The sequence below is a fragment of the Mytilus californianus genome, unplaced genomic scaffold, assembly GCF_021869535.1.
Source record: "Mytilus californianus isolate M0D057914Y unplaced genomic scaffold, xbMytCali1.0.p SCAF_9, whole genome shotgun sequence".
NCBI classification, from domain to species: Eukaryota; Metazoa; Mollusca; class Bivalvia; order Mytilida; family Mytilidae; genus Mytilus; species Mytilus californianus.
This window is the reverse complement of record NW_026262745.1, coordinates 98,386,446-98,399,222: the sequence shown is the minus strand read 5'-3', so window position 1 is coordinate 98,399,222 and position 12,777 is coordinate 98,386,446. Positions and strand designations below refer to the sequence as shown.

The 12,777-nt window shown below is 30.5% G+C and overlaps 1 protein-coding gene across 1 annotated transcript in view; it reads right to left on the bottom strand.

Annotated features, from left to right (window-relative positions):
• Positions 1-12,777, bottom strand: part of LOC127714072 (uncharacterized) — a 30,573-nt gene that overhangs the window by 14,633 nt on the left and 3,163 nt on the right. The window contains exons 3-10 of the mRNA XM_052220018.1: positions 12,213-12,323; positions 9,884-10,023; positions 6,814-6,850; positions 5,624-5,679; positions 3,899-3,935; positions 3,244-3,311; positions 1,134-1,182; positions 656-738 (exon numbers count right to left, since the gene is read on the bottom strand). Of these exons, the coding sequence (XP_052075978.1) occupies positions 656-738; positions 1,134-1,182; positions 3,244-3,311; positions 3,899-3,935; positions 5,624-5,679; positions 6,814-6,850; positions 9,884-10,023; positions 12,213-12,303 (561 nt within the window). The 5' untranslated portion in view covers positions 12,304-12,323. The remainder of the gene's footprint in view (positions 1-655; positions 739-1,133; positions 1,183-3,243; positions 3,312-3,898; positions 3,936-5,623; positions 5,680-6,813; positions 6,851-9,883; positions 10,024-12,212; positions 12,324-12,777) is intronic.

Sequence of the window (12,777 nt, the reverse complement as noted above, 5' to 3'; positions counted from 1 at the left end):
GGATGTTTTTTGTCTTGAACGATTCGGAGGAAGGATAAATAAACAAAACCTGAAGAAATGGGTAAAGATTTATTTTTTTTGATTAAAAAAATAAATAAGAATTCCTATTCAAAGTCCATTGACATGTTAATATGGGTATTCTTTCCACCAGTTTTCTTGTGTTGAGGTATTATGTCTTAAAGAAAATAATAAAGTATACGGAAATATACATTGTTATAAAATACAAGCTATTTGCATATGGTATAAGCATAACATATTGACCTGAATGTAATTATGATAATTGCTTTGAGTAATAAAGCATTCATCAACAACGTAAAAATACAAATACTTAATACAGACGTTTTCTACAGAGTTTATAAATAACAAAACTGAACTATCACATATCATGTTTTGTGACAACTATTAGTGCTCATTTCAAGAATTCATCAATAAATTCACACACTACTATTTCTAGGATGATTTAAAGCTTGACCATTTGTTTCGGCGCTAAGGTCTGACCACAAGATGACTGCTGTTTTAGATTGTTTGGGTGCTCTGTCGTTGAAGCCTCGATTTTGAACAAGTCTATAGTTATCATCATCAGTTCTACTTAAAAAATTAGTAATACAACAAAGTGGCATTTTATAAATCCTCAGAATTTAGAAATTCAACTTACCTGTACTTTTTCGAGATCATTTATTTCTCCAACCAGTGTAGTTTGCATTTTTGGTGCTATTTTAGCATGTTCAGTTATGAAATCTGTTTAAAATAAGCCGGAGTTTTGTATGGATTAACTTCTTATACATGACAGACCCGTATTCAAAATTTAATCTGATTCTCTAGTTTGAAGAGGTTAATTAGTTTCTCTTCATCCAAGTTACATGTGATGAATTGTATCTAAAATTGTATTTTTGATACAATTATGCCGTGTCGTCTTTTTTCTTAAATTCATTATAAAAAACCCTATAAATGTATATCTGAAATTTGACATTATATTTCTATTTGTAAAACAGTATACTAATTTCTAGTAATTAAGTAATACACATAGCACATTGATTTACACGAACAAATATATTCATAAAATCTTGCTAAAAAATAAATGTTTTATACGTTATACAAAAGTAATAAATAGTCAATGTATAGCTTAAACATACTTGAAATGTATTGTTCGGCTAGTTTTAATTCAAATGGCCTGTCTACTGCCTACAATAAAAATAAGTTAATAACATAATTCTCTTTTTGAAATGATTGAATTATTGAACTAATTGAGATCGTATTGTTATATTCAAAATGGTTGGAAATAAATCAGAGATCGTTCCCTTGTTTAAATAAATAAGTTGTACATACCTATTTTTATTCAATGTATTTTTCATAGCCTTTCGTAGGATGCTTTTTGTGTTCAACGTTTCGGAGGAAGGTTAATGAAACAAAACCTCAAGAAATGTGTAAAGATTTATTTTAGTTGTTGTTAATAAAATGAATAAGAATTCCTATTAAAAGTCTATTGACATGTTGATATGGGTATTCTTTCCACCAGTTTTCTTGTGTTGAGGTATTATGTCGCGTAGAAATTAATAAAGTATACGGAAAGCGTAAGCGTAGATGAAAGGAACTAGTGTACAAATGAAGATTAATGTAGTGCTTAATCAAACCAAGGCAATACATTTCCTAAGTTGTAAGCGTCGGAATCTTTTTTTTGTCTGGATTATCGTTGATCATGAAAGCTAAAATCTAATATAAGAAAGATTGGGTAGTTTAGTTTACACGTGAAGATGTATAATGACACACAGGACCTAAAAACAATCAATTTGCCAAATATATCCAAGATCAACTTTGGCTAAAAAGCTGTTACCTTAGTTTTTTTTAATGATTTTCTAAATCGATGACAGATAATCTTAGGAATGTATTTTATAAACCACACTAGTTTTGAAGCACTGAGTACTAGATAAAGATTCCGTCTTGGGCTAATACAATTCTGGATTAACCAAAAAAACAGGACCTTGCAAAGCCTCGTTTTTGAAAACCAATGATGTTTAAACATCTAAAATGCGTACATATATTTGCCCAAAAAGGGGAAAATGTACCTGCCTCGGGCCTTCTATAATGTTATTCTTATATGCGTCAAATCGGAAAAAACAACTTTAGATACATTTGTTTTATTCTCTGTTTAGAGAAGTTTACAAACAAACCAAAATTTCTCTCGATACATGGTCTTTTTCAAAACAATATCTCCTTTTCATAAATAATTGATATTTGAAATGTTTTTTGTTTGTGATTGTCTGTTTTAAATTATTTATTCTCTTTCATTCTTCATTTTTTTGAGTCTTGAGATTATAAATTACCATAATGGTCAGTAGCAGTTTTTCTTTAAAGTTCTACGTTAGCCTCATTGTAGTATGTTGTCTAAAATTTTGATTGGCGCCATCATGATATATTGACCGTTATGAATATCTGTATTTCAGAAAATGATAGATATACATAACATGTCATAGCATATATACTTCGATTGAGGCATTACGAAATTTGATTTAGAACATTGCCGATAGCAACTTAAAAAGTAAAATCACAAAAATACTGAACTCCGAGGAAAATTCAAAACGGAAAGTCCCTAATCAAATGGAAAAATGCACCAGATGAACAACACGGGATTTGATCTTGTATAAGGAATACGACGGATGCAATATAAGTAGGACTGTTTAACTTAATAAACTTGAAAACAAAACTAGCTGTATAAGTCTTCTTCTTGCTTCGCAATTTATTTTAAAAAATCACATGTTGGCATTTTTATTTTTTATATATTGTAATGTTATCAATGAAGCTATAAGCATTCTCGATTGAACTGTTTCTCATTTTGTCATATGAGAACATGATATTGCTGGCTATATAGTATGTTGTTAAGGGTTGTTCAATATCTTAAATTTGCTAACGTCTGTTTAATTTGAACTCTGGTCTGTTCGTGAAATATACATTGTTATTCAACATGTTCAATACAAGGTATTCACATGTGTTATAAGCATAATATTTACCTAATTGTAATCCTATTTATTAATTGGAGTCATAAAGTATTTATCATCAACGTAAAAAAACAAATAGATAAGGTCTGGTAAGATGACTTCGATATTTTATATTGTTTGGATTGTCTATCGTTGAAGCTTCTATTTAGAACAATTCTGTAGTTATCATCTACAGTACTACTTCAAAGTTGAAACAACAAAAAAGTGCCGTTTGTTTTATAAATACTCATGAATTTTAAATTCAACTCACAGTTACTTTTTCTTGAATACATCGTTTTTCTTCCGGTATAGTTTGTTTTTCCGGTTTCAAAAAAGGATCTGTTTGAAATAATCGAAGTTTTTCATTAATTTAGTGCCAATGCATATAATTCCATATTCCGAAATGTAATTTGGTTGGCTGGTTAAAAGTGTTTCATCAATTTACCTCTGTGCAAGTTACATGTGATGAATTTTATCTAATATTATTATGCTGATACAATTATGTCATTTTTGTTTTGTTTGATCCAGAATGAAAAAAAAGGATCATACATATATATATATATATATATATATACAGTTTCAGGTGGGGTTCGTGTTGCTTAGTCTTTAATTTTCTATGTTTGTCTTGTAAACTACTATTTTTCTGTTTCTCTTTTTCTTTTTTAGCCATGGCGTTGTGAGTTTATTTTCGATCTATGAGTTTGAATGTCCCTCTGGTATCTTTTGTCCATCATATATATCTGAAGCTGAACATAACATTTACATAACAGCAAATAGTTGTCAAAACGTTTTTCTATTATTGACATACTATACAAAGAGCAATAATTTACATGACCATGTATAGTACTAGAACTTTTTTTTACAAATTAAGTGTTTTGTACGTTGTACACGGGAAATAATTCAGCTAACTTCTAACTTAAACATACTAAAGTAGTGTTTACGTCTCGGTGGGTTCTTCCATGCCTACAATTGAATCATAGTACAATTTTATTCTCTTATTGAATAACTTCTAATCGCCATTGTCAAATTCAGAGGAAGTAATGATAAATAAATAATATGATTGTACATGCTTATTCTAATTCAATGTTTTCTATTTTTATTAGCTTTTTGCAGGATTATGTTTGGCTTTGAGAGTTTCGGAAATAGGAAAATTAAAAAAAAAAACGCTTGCAATTTGTAAAGATTTATTTTTACGAAACAAAAACATAAGAATACTTTTATTATCCTTTGACACCTTCGTGTATTTATAATTCTTGCTTCTTCGTTCGATTTTTGTGTTTGAATTATTCTTCTTGTAGATAATGATACAGGCTACAGGAAATACATATTGTTTAAATGATGATTCACCTAAATCAAGCCAAGTTAATCAATTTCCTAGATTTTAAGCGTCCGTAGTGCTTTTTCTGAATTTTTTTTCATTACAAACGCTTAAATCAAAATATTGGAAAAATGGGATAGGTTACTAAAACACGCGAAAAGCTAAAATGACAAATGGGACATGTAAACCATAGCTAAATATATGTATTGATAGCTGTATCCTTAGTTTCTTATTGATTTCTAAATTGATGACTGACGATATTAAGTAGATATGTTTTAAATCATGTCAGTACTGTCGCATTGACTATTTAGCTAATGATTTCCTCGGCAACTAATAGTCCACCGGCAGAGATATAGACCCAGTTCAATAAAATAAAGAAAAATTACACTTCATAAATATTTTGCGTTAGAATTGCTTTTTTATGGGATATATAATAATCAAGTCCGTTATTTTTTAGAACCAATGATGTATAAAAACCTTAACTGTGTACATATATTTGACTAATTAGGAGAATAATAGCGAATTGGCGGGTGCTACAAGTAGGAACATTTAACTAAATAAACTTGAAAAAAAATCTAAGAAAATTAGTTTTCTTCTCGCTTCCTCGTTTGAATTGTTTTACATTGTGTCATATGTGGACCTTTCATAGTTGACAATATGGAATGTTGAAAGCTATACGGTTGACTTCAATTACTTAAGTAGAATTCTGGCATTTTCATTTTCATTGATGTACATTGTTATATAAAACATGGTACTTCATATGGTACAAACATAACGTTAACATAAATGTACTTTTTGACATGTGAATTACTTTAAGTCATAAAGCATTTGTCATCAATGTCAAATATTCGAGAGAAAAAAAAATTATACAGGGTTCATAAAGCACAAAACTGATGTTTGTCATAGCATGTTTTGTGAAAAAAATATTTGAGCTAAATTCAAGACAAACACATATATTATTCTTTTAGTCTTTGATAGAAACTTTTGATAAAATTAGTAAATTTATTCACACATTACTTTATCGATGGTGATTTAGAGTTTGACCATTTTTAGACACGAAGCTTTTGGTCCGAATATAGCGTTTGATGTTTTATGTTATCTTTCTATCTAATGTAGCGTCTAAGATAACAACCGAAAGCAGATATTGCTAAATGTCATACCTTTATCAAAATAAACGCATAACATGTGTCAAACTTGGATTTGCTGGTATTTTTTTTATACCGAAAAGAATTGTAGAATTAAATTGCCAAAACGGTTAAAGTGGTCAGCTTTCATTTATTGAGAATAATTTCTGCAAGCAGTTACCAGATACATAAAAAAACTTGTAACTTACTTCATCGGAAAGCGGAATCTGCGGAGTCGGACTTTTAGGTCGATCAACAGAATAACCTGAAATAAAGAGAAAGAGTTATACTCAATGATTTGTAAACATTTAAGGTTTAACATTAAACATTACCCACAATGGTTGAAAGAGTATGAATGGTCATATTCCTTATTTATTCTTCTACACGCGGGTTTTTTTTTTGTATTTCTAATCGGATATTGTATTGTGTCTTATCGTTTGTAATTGTGATTCTGTCCTTTAGTTTCTATGTAAAAGTAAAGACAATTATTCGCCCAGATCATTTGTATGATTATAGGTTAAAACAACTATGTGCACAGTATTTATTTGTTTTACGCAGTTTGATTTGGAAGAAAGGCCGACATAGTTAGTTGCACTTTTTCTAACACAATTGTATATTTTTATTCTTGTAATTGTTATACAATACATCAAATTGCATAATTAGAAACCTAATATTGATTTATATCCAATTTTTAGAAATTTATCTGTGATGTTACTTTTTGTGGTGTTGATCCATTCGTGTTACAGACACACATTTCGTAATTCTATTAAGCTGTTTGTGTGTAATGACATAAATTAATTTAGTTATTCGTTGATATTCTGTGGTTAACATGTCGAATGTACTACTATATTATTTATTTAATATGTATTTCTCTGTTTTTGATGTTTATGCATTTATTTGTACTCTGTTCCCGTCATTTAATGATGTCATTTTAGTGGTATATTTAACATTGCCATATACGGCGGAGGTTTGGATAGCCACAAAACAGGTTCAACCCACCATGTTTTCTTTAAAATGTTCTGTACCAAGTCAAGAATATGGCAGCTTTTGTCTAGTAATTCGTTTCTATGAATGTTGCATTGTTGTTTGTTTTTTGTTGCACTTCTGTGTTCTGTTATTTCGTTGTTTTCCTGTTATAGATGATGTGTTTCCCTCGGTTTTAGTTTGTAAATGATTTGTTTCTCTCAATCGATTTATGACTTTTGAACAGCGGTATACTACTGTTGCCTTATTTTATAATCTATAAAAAGAATGAAAACGTTATAAAGGAAATTTTAGAATGCTCTATCCTACAAGAAACTGATATCGTCATGCTATAATGATTCATAAAAGGTGCTGTGAAATGTTTTTTCCTGTGTAGTAGACAAGTATTAATGATAAAACAGAGTGTCAAACATACCATTCTCGAATCTTGAAATATTCCCCCTGTCAATTGCCTGTAAAAGAATCAGTGTAAACGATAAACGTGCATTTTGTAAATCTCGATCAACATTTTGAAAATGAACATGACTGCACATCCTGAAATGCTGACCCTGACAGACGTTTAATGTCTGATTTTAATACTGATGGTCTTTGTTGTCCAGATTGTAATTTAAATATTCAAAATACCTTACATTATCAATGGTTCTCGGTTATGAGTTCAAAGTCATTCAAGCTCATCAGAAGATAACGTTTACTTTTCAAAAATAAACATACATATAGCAAAATCATAATTGGATTTCACGCATAAGCAGATCTCATCATGAAACTGTTATCCATTCAACCATTAACACGAGATTATTTAGATACAATAATTTAGATATATACAATGCCGCAAATGTTTTTTATATTTCGCAGATAAGTATGCATTTTCATTGTGGTATAATTCACTTTTACACAGTTTACTGAATTATTCATAAGTTTTATCTTTGTAAAGGCTATTTACTTTTAACTATTAGGGATTGAGAATTGTTTATGTGATGCCAATTTTTTTATGTTAGTTTGTGACTAAAAATGAACTAAAAATTTCAAAATACACGAAAAATCTAATTTCCAGACCTTCTATTTAAGATTGTTTTAAATCACGAAATAAATATTCAATCAAATACAGTAACTACTGAAATCGACAATATATACGTGATACGATGTGTCGGTGGCTCAACTCACTTGCGACATGTGTTTGCGGTCTAAGATTTTTCGATTCCATTAAAGTCTCATCTGTATTTTACTTTTTGTGCCATATTCCTTAGTGTGCATTTCAATTTGTGTGGATTTGAAAGGAAAATAAAACACACTTACCATTTCATACTTTGTTTTTTAAAAAAGATTTTCTTCATTGTGTTACCTTCAGTTGTCACTTCGTAACTGATTAACGATATTAATCCACGACTAAATGTTACAAATACAACTAAATGAATGCACAGGATTTCAGAAATATAATTGTTATACTCTATGACGTTGCAAATTAAAATAAGATTTCAGTACGATATCGGGTAAGGAATCAATTTACCTGGAAAAGTAATAAGTGAAAGATTGTGCATTTGGACCATTTTAAATAACAGCAAAGCTCATTAACAATACGAAAAAATTACCATACCAGCCCTGTTTTCGAGTATTGATTAGCTGTTTCATTGACTTCTACCGAAGTAAAATGCAATAACATTACACCGTTGAAAACAAATTTAGGTGGTCAAAATTTCATCAATTTAAATCATGCCATTCATGATAAGCGTCTAATAGTATGATTCTCTCAGATGTTTGCAGTTAGCACTTACTATCTTTAATCGATATCACGTTGTTGATACTATCTTTAATAAAATTGTGACTGTTATTGAACTATGACAAAATATTCGAAATTAAAAGTGCCTGAATAAAATACAAGCAATTGATTTCATCAAAAATGATCTACAATCAAACATTAATATTCGTTGGATACCAATTTTTGTGGATTTCGTGGGAACATGGAAACCACGAATTTAAATGATAAACGAATTGAAAATTGTCTAAACGAAACTTTAACAGACTTTGTTTAAACTAGCAAATTTAATATTCACGAATACTGATACATTTGTAACAAAGAAAATAAATGAATCCACAGTAGTCTGATTTGGAAAAGACACATGGTTGGGTTCAACAACAAGTTTTACGTTAAACAAATCTGCACATTCTAAATAAAACCTACAATGTATCGCATATACAGTTCATCTTTTAAAAATACATACTTGAACAAAAATAAATGGCATATCAATCGGAAATCAAGCTCAACATGTCCGTTTTACTTCACGTGAAAACGCTGAATGATAGAAACATACGGCTCAAAAAAGCAAACACAATTGATACTTACACTTCTGATAGGTTTAAGGAAGTTTCGCCATTTGTTATTCTTTGTTGACATACTTGTTTGTTTAAACTACATAACTATATGAAAACAAAACAAACAGACATGATAGGTAAACATGTCAATTTGGGGTACAGCAGTCCCAATTGTGTTTTAATCTTAATCTCGATGAAAACAAACAATTATGTCTGCAAAGAAAAACATATGACATATAAACAAATCACATTAGCAGTATTATTTGTGAAGTCGATACGGAATATTTTCAACAAGCCCTTTTTCTTTTAGAAAATGACAAAACGTACTTTGGGATAACCCTGGTTCGTCAACTTTCTGCTCAGAATCAGTAGTTTAACAACTTAAAGGGGCACTAGCTAAGAGATATATAAAAAATATAAAGTATATTTTTTTTTTGGTTCAATCATTTATGAAAGTGAAAAAGTGAAACAATGTGTCGCTTTTAGCAGCTACTATGGTTCAATATTGTCAAATTGAGCTAAGAAACATTGATGAAGAAATTTCACTTGCAAGTGAATAATTTGACTTCATTGAATCCGTATTCATGTTTACGTCAATGTAACCCCTTAGCAAGATATGGAAAACGCATGAATTGTGTGTGTTTGGTTAACTAAAGAAAAAGAATGTCAACATTAAAGATGAAACAAAATTCGAAGGTCTTAGGAGGTCAACTCAGTTAATAATATGGCGTCAAGATTAAAATACACACAAAACGAAGCTATATATTAGCGAGCCCATGTCCTGTAAATTGTTTATTCTAGACTTTTTATAATTTTGATTAATATTTGACATGATTATAAATCAAATATGAGAATTATGAGTCAAATTGCTGAACATGCATTTGACAGCTAGTGCCCCTTTAAACCACTAGGCCACCCTGACTTGTTTGATGTTGTTTACCTGTTAAAAAAATTAGAATGGATTAAAAGCGATTGTTCTATTTCATTGAAAATCTAAGGAGCATAACGATTTTCATCCCTTTTCATTTATTGGGCACACGTTCCTTGTGTCAATCAACTATTGTACATTTTGGTGAGAGGTTTTTCCGGGATGATTAGATTATAAGGTTTTTTGTTAGGGAATCATTTTTTAACATCCGGTTACTATCAGTACTTGTTTTGATATATAAATGAGTTACCGTTTTCTTCTTTTGTTCTATCTGCTCTTCGCCTACACCTTCATTCAATGAACGAGCAGCTACATTTGTTGTATCAGAATATTCATCTGAATGTGTATCGTCTTCATCTGAGCTATAAGATTCTTGGTTCGAGATATAAACTAAAAGTGACAGATAAAAAAATATATCTGTGTTCCAGTTATAACTACTTTTGAAGACATTTGTTAGCACATGAAGCATGTCCTTTTTAATACAAAGCTTTTAATACGAATATTAAGAACATGTAAATATCAGGCTCGTGCACTTCTTACTGTATTTTAAAAAGTAGAGTTATGTTGTGATGACACTATTGTTTCAGGTAAGGGTGAATGTTGGTACACCCGCTGCATTTGTTTGTATCTGTCATAAGTCAGGAATCTAATGTTCAGCTGAATCTGAACGAGGACAAAACGGAACTGATGCTATTTGCTCCGAAAAACCGAGTGAAAGATTTGAAGGATTCCAATCTCACCATTAAAGGAAACATCATTACAAGTTCTGAGTGTATTAAAAATTTGGGTGTTCATTTTGATAAGACTCTGTCAATGCACCAACAAGTCAGTTCAGTTTCGAGATCATGTTTTTATCAAATACGAAATATAGGCCGCATACGTCCGTACATCAACGAGGATGCATGTAAAACTCTGGTCAATTCGTTAATCATTTCTAGATTGGATTATGGCAACGCTTTACTCTATGGACTACCAGCTTACATGATTCAGAGACTACAAAGGGTTCAGAACACTGCTGCGCGAGTGGTTACAAGAAAAAAGAAATATGAACACATTACTTCGACACTTGAGTCTCTTCACTGGCTGCCTGTGCAATACAGGGTGCAATACAAAATATTATTATATGTATTCAAGTCCGTGAAACATGAAGCGCCATTATATTTTAGTGAACTTGTAAATTTATACAGGCCATCAAGATCATTAAGGTCTGAAAACAACTTAACACTCGTAACTCCTATTGTGCGAACCAAAACCTACGGCAATAGAAGATTTGATCAAGCAGCGGCCATCCTTTGGAATGCATTACCAAAAAAACTTCAAAATGCAAAGTCGGTGCCTGTATTCAAAAAGAACTTAAAAACTCACTTTTTTCGACAAGCATTTTTAATCCCTTAATTTCGTTTCTGTGATACATTGTGCCATAGACGTTAGCCTGCTTTTGATTTATCGAACCTTTCTTTTAACTGGAGATATGTTTCATTTATAATATGTACATTGTATGTTTTTAGTAGCACACATATTTTTCATTTCAGTAATTATATTTTTACATGGTAATATTCCTTTTTCATCTTTTGAATACGTTTTCAAATTTTTAACTTATATTTGATAATTTTTAATAGCAATCTTATTTTAGACTTTTTTGGCTATCGATTTTACCAACTTTATTCAGTATAATCTTATTTTGATTCATTGATATATATATTCCACTTTTTTGTAAAAATTTCCACATTATTAATCCTTTTATCTAGAAAAGTTTTAACACTTAAATATTTATTTTGTGTGTTCATGTTTTATATTTTTATCACTGTCTGTGTGTATATTTCGTTTAACATGTGATGTAAAGCGCTTTGAGTAATATTGTTTTAGATTTAGCGCTATAGAAAAATTGTAATAATAATAATAATTCAGATGATTTGATTTGATTTTTTGGGGGGCTATTTCGTGGCGACCCTTTTTGTTTTGGGGTGAGGAAGCCGGAGTGCCCGGGGAAAACCACTGACCTTCGATAGGAAAACTGACTGTCCTAGTCAAATAAGATTGAAATCGAGTGATCCCGCAGCGGGGTTCGAACTCACAAACTCAGTGTTGACTGGCTAGTGATTACAGTAGTAACTACTTAGATCACTCGGCCACTGAGGCCCCCTCCCTGATGTTCAGTGGTTGTCGTTTTATGATGTGGTTCAAACGTGGTTCTCGATTTTTGTTTTTTTGTTTAGACTAGACCATTGGTTTATTCTGTTTGAATGGTTTTACACTGGCCATTTTGGGCCTCTTTATAGCATGGATGTTAAGTGTGAACCAAAGCTCCATGTTGAAGATCGTATTTTGACCTTTAATGGTTTTATGACTTCTATAAATTGAAACTTGAATGAATAATTGGCTCATTGGCACTCATACCACATCTTCTTATAACTACTAACACATTATTTCATTGACGTATAAAATGTATTGTATATACATCAAAAAAACCTTTCTGGCATGCGAAATATATATAATTTAAATTGCATCCAATTTACTTGTGTTTAACCATGTAAACGATAATCATGTAGTATTCGTATTCGAGATCAATTGCAACATACTTTGCCGGCGGGAACGATATTTTTTTCTTGTGAAAGGTGAATGGTATTTTCTGTGTCTTGATATCGGTGTATCTTGTCTAAATTCTTCCATAGCTACAGGTTATGTGTTACCTGTAAATGAACGAAACTTTAGAAAGTAAGTAAGTTTTTAGTTAATTATAGTGACGTGTGAACATGTATCAATAAATATAACACAATTACGAAGTTTGTATAGTCAATGTTACACCCGGCCCATATGACCTTTACGTCACCTATTTGACATAAAAATTAATTTTATACAATATCACGGAATAAATGTTAATATGATACTTCTCATTCTATTCAAAATTAAAAGAAATGTTCAAAGAATTAGATTAAATATGCAAATATATCAAATGTTATACAGCAACTGATGTCTTATATGAAATGCACGAACTATATATTTTGCTAATTTTCTTATGTGGAAAGTCATTATAAAGTTCAATTTTTCAGCATGATTAAATCTGTGAGTATACATTTTTTTTTCATCATTATTAGAATAAAACAAAAGTCCGCATCTTGAAATGTTCCGTCTGACTCACATATA